The sequence below is a fragment of the Culicoides brevitarsis genome, chromosome 1, assembly GCF_036172545.1.
Source record: "Culicoides brevitarsis isolate CSIRO-B50_1 chromosome 1, AGI_CSIRO_Cbre_v1, whole genome shotgun sequence".
Classification (NCBI taxonomy): Eukaryota; Metazoa; Arthropoda; class Insecta; order Diptera; family Ceratopogonidae; genus Culicoides; species Culicoides brevitarsis.
The window spans coordinates 2,471,681-2,491,182 of NC_087085.1; the positions used below are offsets into that span (position 1 = coordinate 2,471,681).

The window sequence follows — 19,502 nt, forward strand, 5'->3', positions numbered from 1 at the left end:
AATAAAAAAAAATTTATATTTTATTATTTTTTAAGTTAATTTTTTAATTATTTTTAAATTTCATTTTAATTTTTTTCAGAAATGATTTTTTCAAAATAGTTTTCATATTCAAAATTTTCTTGAATTTATTTTTTTAATTTCTTACAAGTTTCTCATAAAAATTTTAAACTACATTCATTCATATTTTTTTTCGAAATTAAAAAAAAAAATTAAAATTTAATTTAATTTTTTTTATTCAAAATTTTCTTACGAAATCATTAAATTTTTGAAAAATTAAGTTTTAATTTTTTTTTTAAATTTCCATGACTTTTTCTTATTTTTTAGAATTTTAATTTGCAAAAAGTTTTTTAAATAATTTTTTTTTCTATTTATTTTAATGTTGAAAATAAAAAAAAATAATTAATTGTTAATTATTTTTTTTTTGCAAATTTTTAAATTGTTTTTTGAATTTTTATTTTTCACAATCTTTTTTGAAAGTTTGAAACAAAATTAATTTTTTACGAAATTTTAAATTTTCAAATTTTTTTAAAATTTTTATATAGAATTCATTTAATTTTTAAAAATATAAAAAAATAAATTTTTCACACGAATGAAATTAAAATTTAAAATTTTTGATGACTTTTTAATATTTTTCGAAATATATGAATTATTTTTTTTTAAATTTAATTCTTTTTTTACAAGTTAAATTTTTTTCTTTATTTTTTTTGTAAATTTTCTGATTTTCTCAAAAATTGTAAGTTTTTTGTTATCTTAGTTGCTCACTTGACTTCTTAAGCATGCCCGAATTGCTACCAAAGTCAAATCTTGATTGACATAAAAAAAACCTTTCTCGGACAAAAAAAATCTTGAATATCTTGTTAAATTTAATTGGACCATTTCAAGTGAAATTGATATTTTATTCTCTTGTTTTTCTTTTTAAAAACCCGTCTCTTGTTAGTCTTCCAAACACCGAACGACGTCAATTTCTGAATGAATGCAATTAATTAACTTTTTTTTCGAGGTAGCCAAGTGCGTTCATCCAAAACAACAAAGGTACTAGATTAAAACTATTATCGTCGACACCATTCGCCGCGCGCTCTTTGAAAAGTGCATGTCTGTCTCGTCTCGCCTCGAACGAACGACTCAAAAAAGAAAAACATTGTACAGCAAATTTTTTTTTGTAATTTTTCACGTCTCGTCAATTTTAGCAATCAATCATAATTATCGATTTTTTTCTCTCTCTTTCCCTTTTTTTTTTAGCTCGTTGCAGCAAAATGATATGACATGATAGTGTTTGCACGCCTCACTTTTTTTGTGGGTTGAGGAAAAAAAACATGACATGAAGAGCATTACGGCTCATCAACGATCGACTTGGAAAAACAGAAAGCTTATGATGGATTTTTTTTTCTTTAAAAAATAAAATTATAGAAAATTTAAATTGGCTCGTTTTGCAATTATTTGGAGAGTGCTTCAAAAAAAATTGCCCATGAGAAAAAATGAAAAAAAAAAAATCGCAAGGATCATCTGCGCTCGGGAAACCTTTTAAAATAATAATGAGCTAAAGGGATAATACTAACACATAAAAATTTCAAATAAATTTTTGAGCGAACGAAAGAGATTTTCAGCAAAATGTCCATTCAACGTTAAATCTCTTATTCATTTCAACTTTTTTTCTTTCCTTTTCACGTATGCATGAGGAACGGATTTTTTTTTATGTAAAGGTGTGTAAAATAAACATTATTCCAGGATATAATAAAAAATTTATAGTGAGAAATATGTCAAAATATAATTTAATACGGCAACCTTTGGCTATTTTGATACTTTGCTACGAACTTTAAGGGCATTTCAGTGAAAAAAGGGATTTTTGTTGGATTTGTCTTTTTAAAAAAATTTTTAAATATTTTTTTAATGTTTAAAAAATTAAAAAAAAAATTAATAAAAAATGAATTTTTATTAATAATAATTTTAAATAAATTAATAAAAATTTAATTAAATTTAGTTAATTAATTAATTTAATTTAAATTTTTGATAAATTTTTAATTTATTTTAAAATTTAATTTAATTTTTTATTAATGTATTTTAATTTTAAAGAATTTTGATGCAAAATTTACTATTTTTTTATAATATATTTTTTTTTAATTAAATTTTTATTTTTTTTAATTTTTATATTATTTTAAATTTTAAATAAATATCTTGAATACAATAAAAAAAAATAATTAAAAATCCATAAAAAAATTTAAAATAAATAAATAAAATTCGGCAAACTCTTTTTTTCATGAAATTTTTCATTTCATTTTTAAAAAATATTTTTTTATTTGTCTCATTTTAATTAATTAACTTTATCATATTTTTGCAATTTTTTAAAAGTTGAAATAAAAATATTTTTTAATATTAAATTTTGTTTTAATAAAATAATAATTTTTTAATGAAATTTTTTTTTTTTAATGAAAAATTTTCTTTTATAAATAAAAATTTCGAAAAAATTTATTTAATTTAAAAATTTATTTAATTTAAAAAATTTTTTTTTTTATTTCAATAAATTTATAATTAAATTTATTTTTTTTAATTTTTTTTTATTAATAACAATTTATAAAATAATTATTTAAAATTTTTTAAGAGTTCAAAATTTTGAGAAAAATATTTATCGAACGTTCTTATAATATTTTTTATTAAATCGAACAAAAATACAACTTTTTTTATGTTTTCATGAAAATGCGTTCACATCAGTTCCCTTCAAAACGTTTGATGGTTTTTATTTTATGAGAAAAATATCATCACAAAATGTCGACCGGATAAAGGTTTTGCAAAGCAAAGGTAATGTAAAGTAGTAACAAACACACACATATTACATAACAGAGTAAATAAATGTATTAAAAAGGCTTAAAAACAACGTTATAAAAAGCCAGGTAACTACGTGTGTGGAAATTTTTTGTTGTTCTTGCGTCGTAACGACATAAAAGGAGTCTGTTACTGTATTAAAAGGAGGAAAACCTGCCTTTTGTTTTTATTAAACATTTACATTTATTGCTTCTTCTTCGTTTTTTTTTGTTCTTGGTCCGCAACACTTGTTGTTCATTCCTCGACAACGACGCTCGAGGAGAAACCTGGTCGTTTTATGTAAATTTTATTATCTTGTCTTTTTGACATGCATGCCCCCAACGCCGTTTTTCGCACAAAAAAATAAAACTCATAGAAGTTAATAAAAATAAATAAATATGAAATCACTTTCATTTCCGCTCCCTTATCAAAAATTTACCCCGCTGCGTGTGTGTTGCTTTTGAACGAGCACGCACCGAAATTTCCTTTAATTTTTTTTTTCGCTTATCAAGAAAAAGAAGTTCGAGTAACATATCAACGTTTAACTTTTTTTTTTGTTGTAAAAAAGAAATAAAATACGTTTTCCTGTAAATATCTTTTTTTACTCATCTACGCGTTTTTTCACGAGCAAGAAGAAGAAGAGAGATATGAAAAATGATTTATTTCGTTATTATTTATGATGACACCTAAATTCATGCGTGTAAATTTTGTAATAATTTTTTTTGGTGCGGTAAGCTTTTTTTTATCGCATTTTAAAGGAAAATTGTGATTTGTTATATGTCGGTTAAAAATTTTAAAATTTGCATTGGGTTTAAAAATTAAAATGTACTTTGGGTCAAAATTTTAAAGTTTATATTTATAAAAAATTTATAATGTGCATTGGGATAAAATTTGAAACATATTTCAAAAGCAAAATTTAAAAAAATTAATATGCAGACATTTTAAATGTGCATTGGGATGAAGTTTTTAAATGTAAACAGGGTTAAAAATTTAAAATGTTAAAATTGAGCAAAAATGAAATATGCATTGGGCATATAATCATGAAAATGTTCAATAAAGTATTTTTAATAACGAAAAAGGAATTTTTTTTAAAATGTGCATTGGGATTAAAATTTTGAATGTGTCTTGAGTCAAAATTTTAAAAACTATTTTTATACAAAAATTCAAAATGTGCCTTGGGATAAATTTTGGAACATATTTCAAAAGCAAAATTTAAAAAATTTAATATGCAAAAATTTTAAAATGCGCATTGGGCTAAAACTTTAAAATGTACATAGGGTCAAAAATTTTAAATTTTTAAATGGAGCAAAATCGAAATATACATTGGGTTTATGATAATAAAAATACTCAAGTCAAATATTTGAAAAAAACGCATTGGGAAAAATTTCAAAATGTGCACTGGGATGAAAAATTCAAATGCACATTGGGTCAAAAATCTCGTACATTTCAATGGGTAAATTTGAAATATGAGTTTGGCATGAAATTCAAAATATGCTATGGGCAAAAAAACTCAAAAATTCTTAAGGCAGACATTTTAAAATGTGCACTGGGATTCATGTCTCATGTCTTTAATTTAAAATGAACGTTACAAATTTTTCTAACGACAACTTTCTACATTTTTTTCTCTAACTAGATAACAGAAATGTAGGCGTCAGTTAATTTGTAATGAAAAAAACTCATTCTACCATCAGAGACTTGTCGTCGTCCCTTTTTTAGCGGTTAGAAAAATTTGTATTTTAATTGATCCTCCCCTAAACGAATAATGCCTTGCGGCTGTATTTAATTTCGCCAAAAATAATAGTAAGTAATAAGTAATAATCTCCCCTCGTTTCCTTGTCACCAACTTCATAATCTCTAATCATATTAATTGTCTTACAATATCCATCCAATAGAATGATGAATAATGATCTTTTTTTTTCTCGTTTTTCCTTTTAAACTTTTTTCTCCAACAAAAAAAAAGGAAAAAAAAATCCGATTGTTGTACGTTTTACAATTAACACAATTAATGATTGAATGTTGTGAGTGGCCTTTTTCTGGATGAACTGATTTTAATCTTCTTGTAACTTTGGCTTTTGTTATCATCGCTTTTCATCCCTTGTTTCTACATCGACGTACGAAACAGAGACGATTTTAAATCCAATCCGATGATAAATGGTTTGAAAAGTAATTAATGATTTTTTCTTTTTTTTTTAATCTCTTAACTTTTCAGAGCAATCATCGAGGTTCATAACACAAAAAAAAAGATTAAAAAATGGACTTACCGTCATTGTCGTCATTTCGCCGCTCAAATAATTCCCATAATTCCTCAGAATCAAAATGGGCGTCGCCGCCTCGTCCTGTTCCGGGATAAAATGCGTGTGCCAATACCGAGCCAGGTCCGTCAAAATTGTAGCTATCTCCATGTTCACGTCTAAAAATAGGTAAAAAAAGGAAAAAAAATTATTTGATTTATTTTTTAGTGATTTATGGCGGTCAATAATTTCTTGAGAGAATTTTGTGGATAAGAGAGAGAAAGAGAAATGAAATTTTTGAAATGGTCTCAGGAGAATGAAATTCGTTCAGATTTTTTTTTATTTCGAATGGATATCATTTGTTTTAAACATTGATTTTTTTTTCGTGTTGTAAATTGAAGGAAATTTTGTGTTTCGCTTGAAATTTATTATTTAAAGAAAAAAAGATTTTACATTATAAAAAAATATTTTTTATGTAAACTTATAAAATTTTCAATTTAAAATTTGTAAAAATTAATTTAACTAATTTTATAATTTTTTTTTTAAAATAATTTTTTTCTTTAGTTCAAATTATATAAAAATTAAATTTAAAATTTTGATTAAAAATTTAAAAATAAAATTTATTTATTTAAAATTAATTTTAAACAAAAAAATTAATAAATAAAATAATTAATTTTTAAATTTATTTTTTTTATTTAAAATTTGATTTAATTTTTTTTTATTTTTCAAAAAATTTAAAGTAAAAATTTTACTTCTTAAAAATCATTTCTGTGTGATTTGTTTTATAAAAAAAATAAATTTTAATATGAAAAATTACTAAAATTTAAATTTTATAATAAAAAAAGTTATTATTAAATTAAATTTTTGATTAATTGAACATAATAAAAAAAATAAAATATTTAAGAACTAAAAAGATTATTAAAATTTAATTTTTAAAATAATAAAAAAATATATTAAGATTTTATTTTTTAAAAATTTTTATTTTAATTATTTAAAAGTAATTTTTTAATTTTTCTTAAGAATTTATTATAAATTACGTTTATAAGTTGTCTTTGAATAATTTTAAAAAGTTTTAAATATTTTTTTAATTAAAAAATAATTTAATTTAATTAAAAAACAAAAATAAAATTTTAAATAAAAAAAAATATTTATAAATTTTTTATTAAAAAAATTATTTTTATTTTGAAAAATTAATAAAATTTTTTAATAAAAAACTAATTAATTTTTCAAAAAATTTTAGTAACTTTTGAAAAATTTATCTTAAAAAAGTAAATTTTTTTTAGTTGCGAAACACAAAATTTTCCAATTGATATTTGTGCATTCTACGAGTCGTTGGGGACCATTTAATCCAATCGATACCATTGTAGTCAATCATAGTCTTTCTTCTTTTTTTTGTTGTTTGTGTCTGCGCCATACATTCCTCCTCCTCACTTATTCATATTACACAATAAATTTTTTAGAATATTGAATTACCTTGTTCAAGAAAAATAAATCACGTCGATATTGAGCCAAGCTCGCACACAAAAACTCACATAACGAGACACAAAGAAGGAAAATTTTTATATTGCGTTATTTGATTCAGTCAAAGCACCTCAGCAAAGGCAAGCAACAGAGAACAGATTGTTTGTATGAATAAAATATCTGTTATTATATCGTCCTCGATGTCGTCGTCGTCGTCGTCGTCGTCGTTTATTCGAAGCAATTACCAAGACTCGATTTGTTTTTGCTGTCACTCGAACGTACACGTTCAACATGTTGTACGAAAAATATTGGAATAAATAAATCGAAGTGGCACAAAAATATAATAATAACAATAATAATGAAGAAATATTTTTATATTCCAGTCATTGTGTCAATAATGCCGAGAGAGAGCGAACGAACGAGAGATAAAGGAAAAAATATGCGAAAACGATGGCATGGCACAACAAGGCACCATTTTTCGGCAAGTATTTAAATGTGCGGCAAACGAAGAAGCCACAAACGGAACGCAGTGAGTCGAGAAAGATAAACTTCGATTCAAATTGACATATTTCATACATGTGATCGTCTTTTTAGATATTTCTTTCGCTTTTGAGAGCACACGAGACACAAACATAAATATTTTCTTTTTGTACATTTATCACAAAATAATATTCTTGTCTACTTTTCAAAAAAAATATTTTTTTTTATCTCGGCAGAAATTTAACCTCTCACATGTACGCATAATGACGATTTTCCGATAAATGATTGGAGCAAAATTCACTGAGGCAAGAGTAAGAAGGCAGTTAAATGTGTTTTAGATTGCATATCAAAGTTCTTCCTTCGTCGTCTTCCTTCGAACATGTATGCAAAAAAAAAAATCGAACGAGAAAGTTGTACGAGTTTTAAATTGAGAAATTGGCCTCTCTTTTGTCATCATCTCGAAACGTGTTTCTGTGTCTTTCTCTCTCTGGAGTGCGCTTGACTTTGTTGTTGATATGTTTTTGGTTGTTCGTAACACTTTAGAAGTAATTTTTTGGTTGAATAATAGAAATTTGTGATTTTTTTTGTTTTTAGTACAAATTTTGTCTTTAAGAAATTTTTTTAGTACAAATTTTATTTTTTAGAACAACTTTCAGTTAAAATTTTTTCGTTTTAAAAATTTTTTAGTACAAATTTTTTTAGAACAACTTTCAGTTAAAATTTTTTTCGTTTTAAAAATTTTTTAGTACAAATTTTTTTAGAAAAACTTTCAGTTAAAATTTTTTTTGTTTTAAAAATTTTGTAGTACAAATTTTTTTAGAAAATTTTTCAGTTAAAATTTTTTCCGTTTTAAAAATTTTTTAGTACAAATTTTTTTAGAACAACTTTCAGTTAAAATTTTATCGTTGAGAAATTTTTTTAGTACAATTTTTTTTAGAACAACTTTCAGTTGAATTTTTATCGTTGAGAAATTTTTTTAGTACAAATTTTTTTAGAACAACTTTCAGTTAAAATTTTTTCGTTTTAAAAATTTTTTAGTACAAATTTTTTTTAGAACAACTTTCAGTTAAATTTTTTTTCGTTTTAAATTTTTTTAGTACAATTTTTTTTTTAGAACAAGTTTCAGTTCAACTTTTATCATTCAGAAATTTTTTTAGTACAAATTTTTTTTTTAGAACAACTTTCAGTTAAAATTTTTTCCGTTTTAAAAATTTTTTAGAACAAATTTTTTTTAGAACAACTTTCAGTTAAATTTTTTTTCGTTTTAATTTTTTTTAGTACAAATTTTATTTTTTTAGAACAAATTTTAGTACACATTTAAACTCTCAAAAAATTTTGTTGAATATTTTAAAAACTTGAAATTTAAAATTAAAAAAAAAACTTTTTCTTACCTTGCAAAAAGCACCTGAATATCCGCATCCGGACTACTCGTTTCACGGAACGTCAATTTTGAGTTGCTGGCCCACACCTCGAGCGCATCACGAAGGATTCGTCGCACTTGTCCTGTTTCGAGTCCATCCAAGCGATGATTCTCCAATCTGTAACGAGCGCAAATAAGAAACTTGTCAGTTTTGTAATCAAATTAACTCAAATATGCAGAAATTTTAACAAGTACGAAGATAAGTTTGTAGCAACATGACAAATCTTCATGGCATTCGGAGAAATGTAATCCTCCGTGTTTTCCAAAGTAGCGTGTCACATCAAAAAAAAAAAAAAAAAAAGTAAATGAATTTTAAATGTCTCGCTCTGAAGTATTGTTACTTGAAGCAAAACTTTTGCTCTCTGTGTCTGACATTAAATCATATTTTATTCCGTTTTCGAACGAGACGAGAGGAAAAAAGCGACATTTATAGAAAAGAAAGATGCCTGCAATGTGAATCAGCAAAATAGACTACTTTGATCCTTTTGTTAACCACATTTTCATATTTATAATCTTCAACAAAGAAGCACACAGAGAGCAAAAAAAAAATGTTGAAACCACAATGACAGACACAGACACGCTGCATGCATAGGACATTAGGCAATTTATCTGTAAGCATGGCAGTTACACACTGTGGGACAGTAAATTTATTTGTGTATATGTGGGATTTTGAAAAGCCATATCGTTTTGGTACACAAGTCAAAGTAAATTATATCCTCAATTTTCCACACATGGATGTCGACATTTTACATACCAAATCTCCGCAAATGTTCGTGCTCACGTTTCAGTGCTGGATTTTGGTAAAAAAAAACCACGTGACCTAATTTGAACAAAAAACTTAAAAAATTCAAATATTTTCATAAAAAAATTAAATTTAAAAAAACCACGTGACCAAAGATATAAAAAAACTCAACAAATTATAGGAAAAAATTTGTGAATAACTTTTAAAAATTTATTAATTAATATTGAAAACCACGTGACCAATTTTCAAAGAATTCGTAATTAATTTCATTAGAATCAAAAAGAACTTTTGAAAAAATGATCACGTGGTTTCTTAAAATTAATTAATAAATTTTTGAAAATTCCTTACATATTTTTTTGTATAATTTGTTGCTTTTATTCATAGTATTGGTCACGTGGTTTTTTGAAATTTTTTGTTTTAATGAAAATATTTAAATTTTTTAAGATTTTTTTTAAAAATTGAGTCACGTGGTTTAATTTTCTATCAAAAAAATTAAAATTTTATTTAAAAAAAATTATTTAATTTTAATAATTAATTTTAAATTAAAATTAAAATAAAATTAAAAAGTTAAATTTAATTTTTGAATTTTTATTTTTAAATTTTATATTTTTTTTTCAATTTCTTTATTTTTTAATTTTTTTATTAAATTAATTGATTAAAAATTAATAAAAAAATAAATAAATATAAAATAAAAAAATTAAAAAAATCTCTTGTCACGGTCCTGCAATTCGCATAAAGACACGAAGCTAATATCGCTGGTTTGTTTGTAAATTTGTTGAATATGTGACAAAAATATGTATATGCGGTGCTAAAATGAGTGTGACAGCATCGTTTTAGAGATAAATTTAACTTAATGATTCGCTGTTTTGTATTTTTTCCCATGAACGGGGATTTTTCGCCGCCAAATTTATTTCAAGGAAGATAAAAAAGAGCGTTCGATGTCTGAAACGCAATATCCCGCACGAAAAATTAAATAAATTTATTAAACTCCGAGTATCACAGTTCAGAAAATGTAGATAAATTTAATAAATATCATCTTGCACAACAACATTGGTCGTCGTCGTCGTTCGCCGCAAAAAACACTTTTTCCTCTCGTATCGAGTCGAAAAGTGCAAAATTATTGTTGACGTCAGATGAAGACGACAAAGGAATTTTTGAAATATGCACATTTAAAAATCCCTAACTCAGTCATCTTTGGGTAGTTTTGGCTTTTGGAAGCACGTTTAAAGTGAAATATGACACAAAAGGCCATAACAATAAAAGGAAATGTTTAAACTTTCTTTTACAAACTCTATTATTTTATTAATTTCACACACACAAAATACGCAATTGCAGCAGTCAGAAAGAAGACAAAAATAATAATTTTCAGTTTCAGACATTTTCATGCATTGTCGAGTGGCAGACATGTGCAGCATGCGACACACAAGAGCTCAGAAGGAAATTTAATTAGAGAATAAAACCTAAACTCATAAACAATAATAACAATATTTTCATTATAAATTTTGTTTTTGGGCATGCAGGAACACAAAAGTTCGACAAAACTGAAACAGATATCGTTCGTTAAAAGGAAATGATATGAGGAAGAAAATTATATAAACTGCAGTTGAAAATTCAGTTTGGGCTTTTGTTTGAGTTTTATTAGATTTTTGCGCTATTGAACCGATTTTAATTCATTGAGTTATTTTTTTTTCTTTGAGCAGAAATGAGGGGAAAAAATAGAAAAAAACAATAAAACTTTTAAAATTCTTTTCGAACATTTTTGGGATGTGTGATGGATAAACACGTGATTAACACTCACTTTTAGAGCTATTTTGTGTTATTTTTTTAAGATGTTGATAGGGGAGAAAAGAGATAAAAAGTATGAATTTCTCCCTATAGATAAATTTAAAAAAAAAGAAAAAATATAAACACGTGATTTTTATTGAATTTTTTTTTATTATTTTTCAATGGATTTTTTTTAGGTAATTTTTTTTTTGATAATTTTTTTTCAAATAAATTTATTATTTATTTTTTCCATTAGATTTTTTTTTCAAAAAATTGAATTTAAATAGAAATTTAAAAAAAATATTTTTTAATGAAATATTTTTTTTTTAAAATAAAAATCAAGAATTTATATTTTTTTTCATAAAAAATAAATTTTATTTCTCACAATTATTTTTTTAGAAACAAGAAAAAAAAATAGCAATAAAAAAATAATAATTAAAATATTTTTTCTAAAAAATTAATTTTATTTATTATTTTATTTTTTATTATAATTTATTAAATAAATTTAATTTTTAAAAATTAAAAACAAAAAATATTTTAATGAATAATTTTTGTCTTAAAATGAAATTCAAGAATTTAATTTTTTTTTCATAAAAAAATAAATTTTATTTCTCACAATTTTTTTTTTAGAAATAAGAAAAAATTAATTTATTAATAAAAAAATAATAATTAAAAATATTTTTTTAATAAAAAATAATTTTATTTATTATATATTTTTTTTTTAAATTTATTTTAATTGAATAAATATTTAAATAATTTATTTTTTAAAAATTAAAAAAAAAATAATTAAAAAAATAATAAATCATTAAATTAAGAAAAATAATAATTTTAATATTTTTCACTTTTTTTTAAATTTAAATGGTATTTTTTTATAAAAATTTAATAAATTTTTCTTTAGTTAATTTTTTCTATCAAAAATTCCGTGAATCAATTCAAAACAACAAGTACCAATTTTTAATCTCTTCCACGAGAAACAATTTTCCAATTGTTCAATTTAATTTATTTATTATAATATTCGACGATATCAAGATGGTTAGTAATCAGCTTACAAAGTCTCAAGTGGCATTTTTCATCAAAAACAAAAAAAAAGTAATAATCTATTTATTACGAAATCCTTCCTCGAACATGTTCGAAGAGAACAAAAACGTGCCGTATCATCATAAACGCCGTTATTATTATTATGAATATTTGAAACTAAATTAAAATACGAGACGAGAAGTGTTACTGAAAACATTAACTTTTATATTTATTATTTTGTGTTTATAACTTTTTTTCCTACGTATTCCGTATTTTATTTTAGACAATGTATTTATTTTAGAAAAAGCCAGAGACGACACAGAGAATGTAATTTATAGTTTTAGTTAACTTTTATTATTTGTCTCTGACGTATTTTGTGTGCAAAATAATGTTTGGTGTCTGATTTCTCCCTGTGTGTGTGTGTGTATGTGTGAACCGAGCCCATTTATAATAATAAAATTTATGTGTCGTGTAAGAAAATGACAATATGATACGGAAAGTAGCTCTAAAAGTCTTCTTATCAGAGGAGAAATGATTTTTTGAAAAATTTTTAATAGTTAAATTTTTTTTCAGAAGAATACATTTTTTTAAATTTTGAACCCAATGCACATTTTTTTATAATTTTTTTTTATGAATTTTTAAACATTTTGTTGATTTTTTTTTAATTTTTTATTCATATGAATAATTTTCATTATAAAAGCTTTTTAAATTTTCTGAAATTCGAATTTGAAATATTTGTCCCAATGCACATTTTCAAAAAATTTTGATATTTCTTAACATTTTAAATTAATAAAAAATAATTCCATTCTTTTTATTTTTTTTTCAAAAAATCGTCTAAAAATGTTTCGAATTTCAAATTTTACCCAATGCACATTTTAATTATTCTTAAAGTGAAATTTGAAATTTTTGTCCCAATGCACATTTTAAAAATATTATAAACGTGACTTAATTCCATTCTTAATATTTTTTTTTTGAAAATCGTCTAAAAATGTTTCGAATTTCAATTTTTACCCAATGCACATTTTAATTATTCTTAAAGTGAAATTTAAAATTTTTGCCCCAATGCACATTTTAAAATTATTTGATTTTTTTAATAAATATTTTAATTGAATAAAATATTGGCAGTTTTGAAATTTTCTTCATATGAACCAAATAATTAATTAAAAATGATTAAAAATTAAAAGAATTAAAACAAGCAAATCGAAAATTTGTAATTAAAATTTCGCCCAATGCACATTTTAAAAATTTTTAAATTTAAATTTTATTAATTTTTTTTTGAATTTTTTAAAAAAATGTTTAATGTTCAATATAACAGTAAAAAAATAAAACAAAAAAAAATGGAAGTGCATAAGCTCATCATAAATTTTATTGTTTTCTCTCTCGGTAGAAAAGAGAAACATTAAAAATCAGCAATAAAATGTTTTGTTGCAATTATATTGTGTAACTTTATATTTTTCGAAGCATTCATAAGTAATGCAATTTTGCGAGAAATGTATTTTTTTTCTCGTTCCTCTGTTGAAGGCATCTCGGAACAGTATTAAGTTACACTGTTTGAATAAAATAATGATGATGATATTTTCATCTAATAAACACTCATCTTTTGCATACGAAATTAGATGATACATTTTCCTCCTGCACCGCAATCCTATTTGTTGAAGTCACTCACACACACAGGAATGCTGCAAAAGATTGCATGGATTAACATAAAATAGTTTGATTACTTTTGTGCCTCCTCTCTTCTCGTTTTCAGAGTGAAATGAGGGAAATGCAAAAGTTTTTTGAGGCTTAGCTACATTCGAAAGCGCACGTAAAAACAAAATAAATAAATTAACGTATCAAATTATGCTGGGTTGAGTTTTTCCTCGAGCACAGGAAGAAGGTTTTGTAAGTTTTCAGCCAAGTTGATGATTGAGAGCACTTGAGCGACGCGAAGTACTTGACGATAATTGAACGAGCAAATATTATTTATCCAATCACATTATTTACGCCACTTAAAGTGCACTAAGATGACATCTCGATCAATTTTCAGGCAATTATTAACTGCAACGTTCTTCGTCTCGAGTTGCGATGATATTTTCTCTCGAGAGCATCAGGTGTTTCGTCGCCGGTAAATAATCACACACATTGTAACGCGACAACGCCAAGGTAACATGCGAGTGACATTTATGATGTATTACTGTCATGTTGAGATTTTCATCCTGTTTGCGGAAAGTCGACGTTATTTGCTGAGAATGCTTATCAATTATTCGCTCACTCAAGGAGGTTGTGATGAATCACAAATAAGCATCACACCCAGGTTGAGTGAGTAAATAAAGGAAGCGGATTTTGTGTCGTTTCTGGAGAGGTTTTGATGGCAGGATGTGTTGAAGAAGTACTTTTTGTTGATATTCTAACGTTTAACGGTTTTTGTTACAGGAAAATTTTGAATTTTCGAAAATTGTTCAACACGTTCTTCAAATTTTCGAAAATCGATTAAGTTATCTTCAAATTTTCGAAAATCATCATTCAAGAGAATCTTTTGGCTTCGAAAATTTCTTGAATGGTATTCGAAAATTTGAAAAATATTTGAAACATTCGAAAATTGTTTCAGAAGCTTTTTAAAATAATTTCTAAAGATTTTCGAATATTCGAAAATAATTTTAAAAGTTTTTCAAATTTTCGAATATCGTTCAAGAAATTCTTTCGACTTCGAAAATTTTAAATAATTTTTGAAAAATAATTTCCAAAGATTTTCGAATATTTAAGAATTGTTTCAAATTTTCAAAAAACAAAAAAAAAATACAAAGTTTTTGAATTATTTTCGAATATTCGAAGATCTTTGGGAATTATTTTAAAAAAATTTCTGAAAAGATTTTCGAATGTTTGAAATATTCTTCAAATTTTCGAATGTCGTTTAACAAATTTTCGAAAATAAATTTCGAGCTTCGAAAATTTGTTGAACGAAATTCGAAAATTTGTTGAACGATGTTCGAAAATCATTTCAGAAGTTTTCGAAAATAACTTCTAATGATTTTCGAATATTCGAAAATAATTTCAAATTTTCGAAAAAATCACAATTTTTCTAATTTAAACTCCTCTTCATGTTTTTTTTACTGAAAAAAACCAACCACAGTCCATTAAAAGACCAACGGAAAAAAATACGAGCTTTTCTGTGATAAATATGTTCGTAATCAAGTGGCGCCAAACCAGATGATGTCTCCTCTTACTGTCGCTGGTCTATAATCACGATGAAAGGTCTCGTATGTAATTTTCCGTGTACGCAAAATAAAACAACTACGTGTTGCATACTGATGATTTGCCTGTATCTCTCTCTGGTTTTCTCGTGGCGATGAATATATTCAACACTCGCATAATGAATTGGAGACGCGCTGCCTGCCAATCTACCTGGAAAGGGATGTTTTGATGAGAATGATGATGATGACGAACCATGTGTGTGTGTGGATTTAATCTCACTTTGAAATTATTTTCATGACGACGACGACGGAGCGACGAGGATGAAGTTAGTTTAGGAACGAATGAATGAATGCATGAGGGTGATGTTTATAATTTCCATCCAATTCATAAAATAGAATAGACAACTCCATTTATTTACCTTTGGTTTGGATGTCGAGACGACGAGAGTGGGACAAACTTTGTGCTTAAATTATTCAAGACACCTCGTCGTACTTTGTGTTTTTGTCCCCGCGTAACCTTTCATCCGAACGATGAATAACGCAGAATTAAGGCAACACAGAGAGAATTTCATCATCTCGAAATTGCCTCAATTTGAGGTTTAATCATTTTATCGCGCAAAAACAGAACTTTGTGGTTGCCTCGAATTTCTCTGCCCGTAAAAATGACAATTTTGATGCTCAGCGGATGCGAAATTCCCTTTCAATCGATTAATAACAACAAATCAAAAATATATAAAACACCAATCAACTTGAGATATCTCCACAATTTATCATAAACTTCCCAGAGGCAAACTTTGTTGTTGTGTAATTTTTTTTCCTCACTCGCCACAAGCCGCACAAATATTAATACATGGCTGATATTTTTCATTCAAGTCGATTTATAATAATCTTTTTCCATTTTTTTTTTTTGCTCTTTTCTGTCCTTACGTTCGTCGTTCGATTCATTGGCTCGTCGTTCGAATCAAACAAAAATCAATTTATATTCAAAGACAGGAGATGGAGAGAGAGAGACGACGAGAAAAAAAAATTCATAAAACACATTTTTTATTTTTCTTTTCGTTTCCTCTTCATGCGATATGAAAAGTTTTTTTTTCCTATATTGGAAAATGGCAAAATGTATAATCGTAGTTTAAAGTTTTAGTTGCGAAAACGATTATTTGAATTTTTGCAAAGTTTTGCGTGTGTATCCGGTAAAAAATATCGTGAAATAACGTTCATCCATCAATCTTTGGATGAGGGAAAATTTTTAAAAAATGTCTCTTATGAAGTTTTACGGTTTGTGAAAATATTGAGAAAAATTTTTTTCAAGGAGATAAAATAAATAAATTTTATTTAAAAAAAATAAAATTAATAAAAAAAAATAAAATTATAATTTAAAAAAAAAATTTAATTTTAAAAATTTAATTATTAAAAATTAATAAATTAATTAATTATTTTTTATTATTAATTTTGTTTTATTTTTCATTTAATTAATTTTACAAATTAGTTTTGTTTCAGTTTTTTTATTTAATTAATTTTTAAATTAATATTTTTTTTTATTTTTACTTTTTATATTTTTAAATATTTGATTTTTAATCAAGTCCCTTTAATTAATGTCAATTTATAAATTTAAGTCCTGTTAATAAAAAAATTATTTAAAATTAATTTAAATTTTTTGAAAAATAATTTAAAATTTACTGAACTTTAAATTAATTTAATTTTTGAAAAATTTTAAAGTTTTTACATTTATTTATTTTGTATATTATATAACTCAAAATTTATTAATTTTTTTAAAAATTTAACTTAAACTTGTTTTTTTTGTATTTTTATAAATTATAATTTTTTAATAATTTTAATTAATTATTTTAATAATGTTAATTTTTTTTTTAAAATTTTGTTTCATTTTTATTTAGGTTATTAATTTTATATTTTTTAATTAATTTTTTAAAATGTAAATTAAAAAATTTTATTTAAATTATTAATTAAATTTATTTTTTTTACATTTAAAAACAATATTTTATAATATTTTTATTAATTTAATTAATTTAAAAATATTTTTTTTTCTTAATTATTCTATATTATTTTTTATTAATGCATTTTTAAAAAAAATTAACCACGTGACCAAAAAAAAAATATTTTTTATTGGTAATGTGATAAAAAAAAAACAACAGAACGACTTTTTTAATTAAACTTTCGATTCTGGCTTTTGTGAAACATCAACCGAATCCAAAGTTAATCGAAAAATTTTATCACATTATTGTTTGATTTGCCTCGCGGTCGTATTTGATGGAAATATTTTTATTTATTTTATGAAAGATGAACTATTGTTCGTTGGCTTTCCGAGAAAATTGTGAAAATTGAGATAATAGGAATAATGGATTTTATTTACCGCGTTGCGACAAAAGACGACACACACTCACAACTTTTGTTCCTTGCGAATTGATGAAAAGACCGAATGAATGGCGAACACAAAAAGGCACAAAATTGAAATAATCTAAGAAAAAAAAACTTTTTCTTTTCTTCTCCTCGTACTTGATTAATACTCTCTTAATACAATACTTTTCCCACTGATTTGTCATATAATGTTGTGTGTTTTGTAAGAGAAATCAATGGAGGGAGGCAGTCATCAAATGGAGGTGATCAATTATGGGGATGTCAAACATGTGAGTGGATTACAATTTCGGGCTAATCATTAAAGCAATGAGAGGCAATGGAGACGACGTAAATTGCTGTTTATTTGAGATATTGTCTTCTCCGGGATGCCAGACACAAAAGATGACAATGCACTTTGTGTACACACAATTTAATCGTCCAATTACATCCGAACACATATATGAAGGAGAGAACAAAGGCTGATAAGTGTCATAAGACGATGCAGCTTGTTTCATTGTTGGAGCAAAGAGGCTTTTGTTACAAATTTTGTTATAAATACAGAATTTGATATTATTCTGAGGTTGTTTTGGTCACAAGCGAACAATTTGTATTGATTAAAGTTTTGTTTGAATGAAATTTTCTATTGTTTATTGAGAAATGGAGACGTCTGGTTATTTTTTAAAATGTCAAAAAATGGTTAAAATTCGTAAATGTCAATTCAAAAAATGACAGTTGAAAAATTTTAAATTGCTTTTTATGCTAATTTAAACTTTTTTATTAACAAAAATTAATTTTATTTACTCAAAAATTAATTTAAATTTTTTTTAAAAATCGTAAATATTAAAATTTTTATTTAAAACATTTGTTGACATTTAATATTTTTTTTGAAAAAAATTATGAATAATTTTGAAATTTATTTATTTTTTTTTTTAATAATTTTCTGTAATATCAAAAAAATTTTTTTTCAAAAAATGTTAAAAAATTCTCAAATTCAATTTATTAAATTAAAAATTTTTAAAATTAATAAAAAATTAAATAAATTTAGAACATTAATTTTTTTAAAAAAAATAAAAATCTTAAATAATAAATAAATTTCAAAATTATTTTTAACATTTTTTAAAATAATTTTTTTAAATGTCAATTCAAAAAATGTCCGTTAAAAAATTTGAAAATCGCTTTTCACTAATTCAAACCGAGCTTTAACTAAAAATTCATCATTCCAAAGACAGAAGATGATAAATAAAAGCAAAACAATGTTCCTGAACGTCATCCAATATTAACGTTGCTTTTTTTCACACTTCTTTAAGTTTTACATCATCTTTCCTCTCAGCCTCTCGTTTAATGTATTCATCATACATTTCCATTAAATTACACACGAAGCGACAAAAAGAGTTTCAACGTGGTGGCATCATGAGACAATAAACACATTGTACGTGTCTGTCCTCTCAAATGACGCTGCACAAGTCAAATTCCGAAGAGGTAGGAGTGAAAAACCATTTATTTTTTTTTTGTCGAACGAAAAAGAGAGACGAAAAAGTGACATTGACTGGAATGACCAAAAATGTGACTTTTTAATGAGAGTAACGTCGTCTGATGATGAGTTGCAAACTTTTGAGGGAAAAATTTCGTGTCACGTTGAGTTTGTAGTTTTTTTTTGTTAATCGACGCCTCAACGATGGAAATTGTGCTGCACATTTTTTAATTGCAGTGAAAAAAAAAATTATAAATATGATTTATCGTTCTTCGTCAGGAGACGAGAAACGATGGGAAACCATAAAATATGTGAAACAAAGAACGTCGTTGTTCGTTGTTAATAATATTGAAAGTGCATCATCATCATCGTTGGGCTTAAATGTGTGTTGCTGAGTTATAAATTTTCACATACTTACAAGTTTTCTTGAATGGCGCGTCAAGGCGAGATAAAAATATTTTTTTTGGTAAGTATTTTTATACTTTAACTATTTTTTAAATTTAAAATTTTTAATCGAAAATTATAAAAAATTATTATTTTTTTTTGTTATGTTTAAAAAAATTTTTAAATATTTAAAATTAATTTAAAAATTAAA

General features: G+C 24.4%; 3 protein-coding genes across 3 annotated transcripts in view; all 3 read right to left on the minus strand.

Moving 5' to 3' along the window:
• LOC134836707 (enoyl-[acyl-carrier-protein] reductase, mitochondrial-like) overlaps window positions 1–19,502 on the minus strand; it is a 226,824-nt gene that overhangs the window by 152,886 nt on the left and 54,436 nt on the right. The gene's annotated exons all lie outside the window — the stretch shown is intronic.
• LOC134836702 (protein suppressor of hairy wing-like) overlaps window positions 1–19,502 on the minus strand; it is an 89,946-nt gene that overhangs the window by 60,270 nt on the left and 10,174 nt on the right. The gene's annotated exons all lie outside the window — the stretch shown is intronic.
• Window positions 1–19,502, minus strand: part of LOC134836703 (matrix metalloproteinase-2) — a 207,365-nt gene that overhangs the window by 4,132 nt on the left and 183,731 nt on the right. The window contains exons 4-5 of the mRNA XM_063851889.1: window positions 8,360–8,506; window positions 5,058–5,206 (exon numbers count right to left, since the gene is read on the minus strand). Coding sequence (XP_063707959.1) covers window positions 5,058–5,206; window positions 8,360–8,506 — 296 coding nt within the window. The remainder of the gene's footprint in view (window positions 1–5,057; window positions 5,207–8,359; window positions 8,507–19,502) is intronic.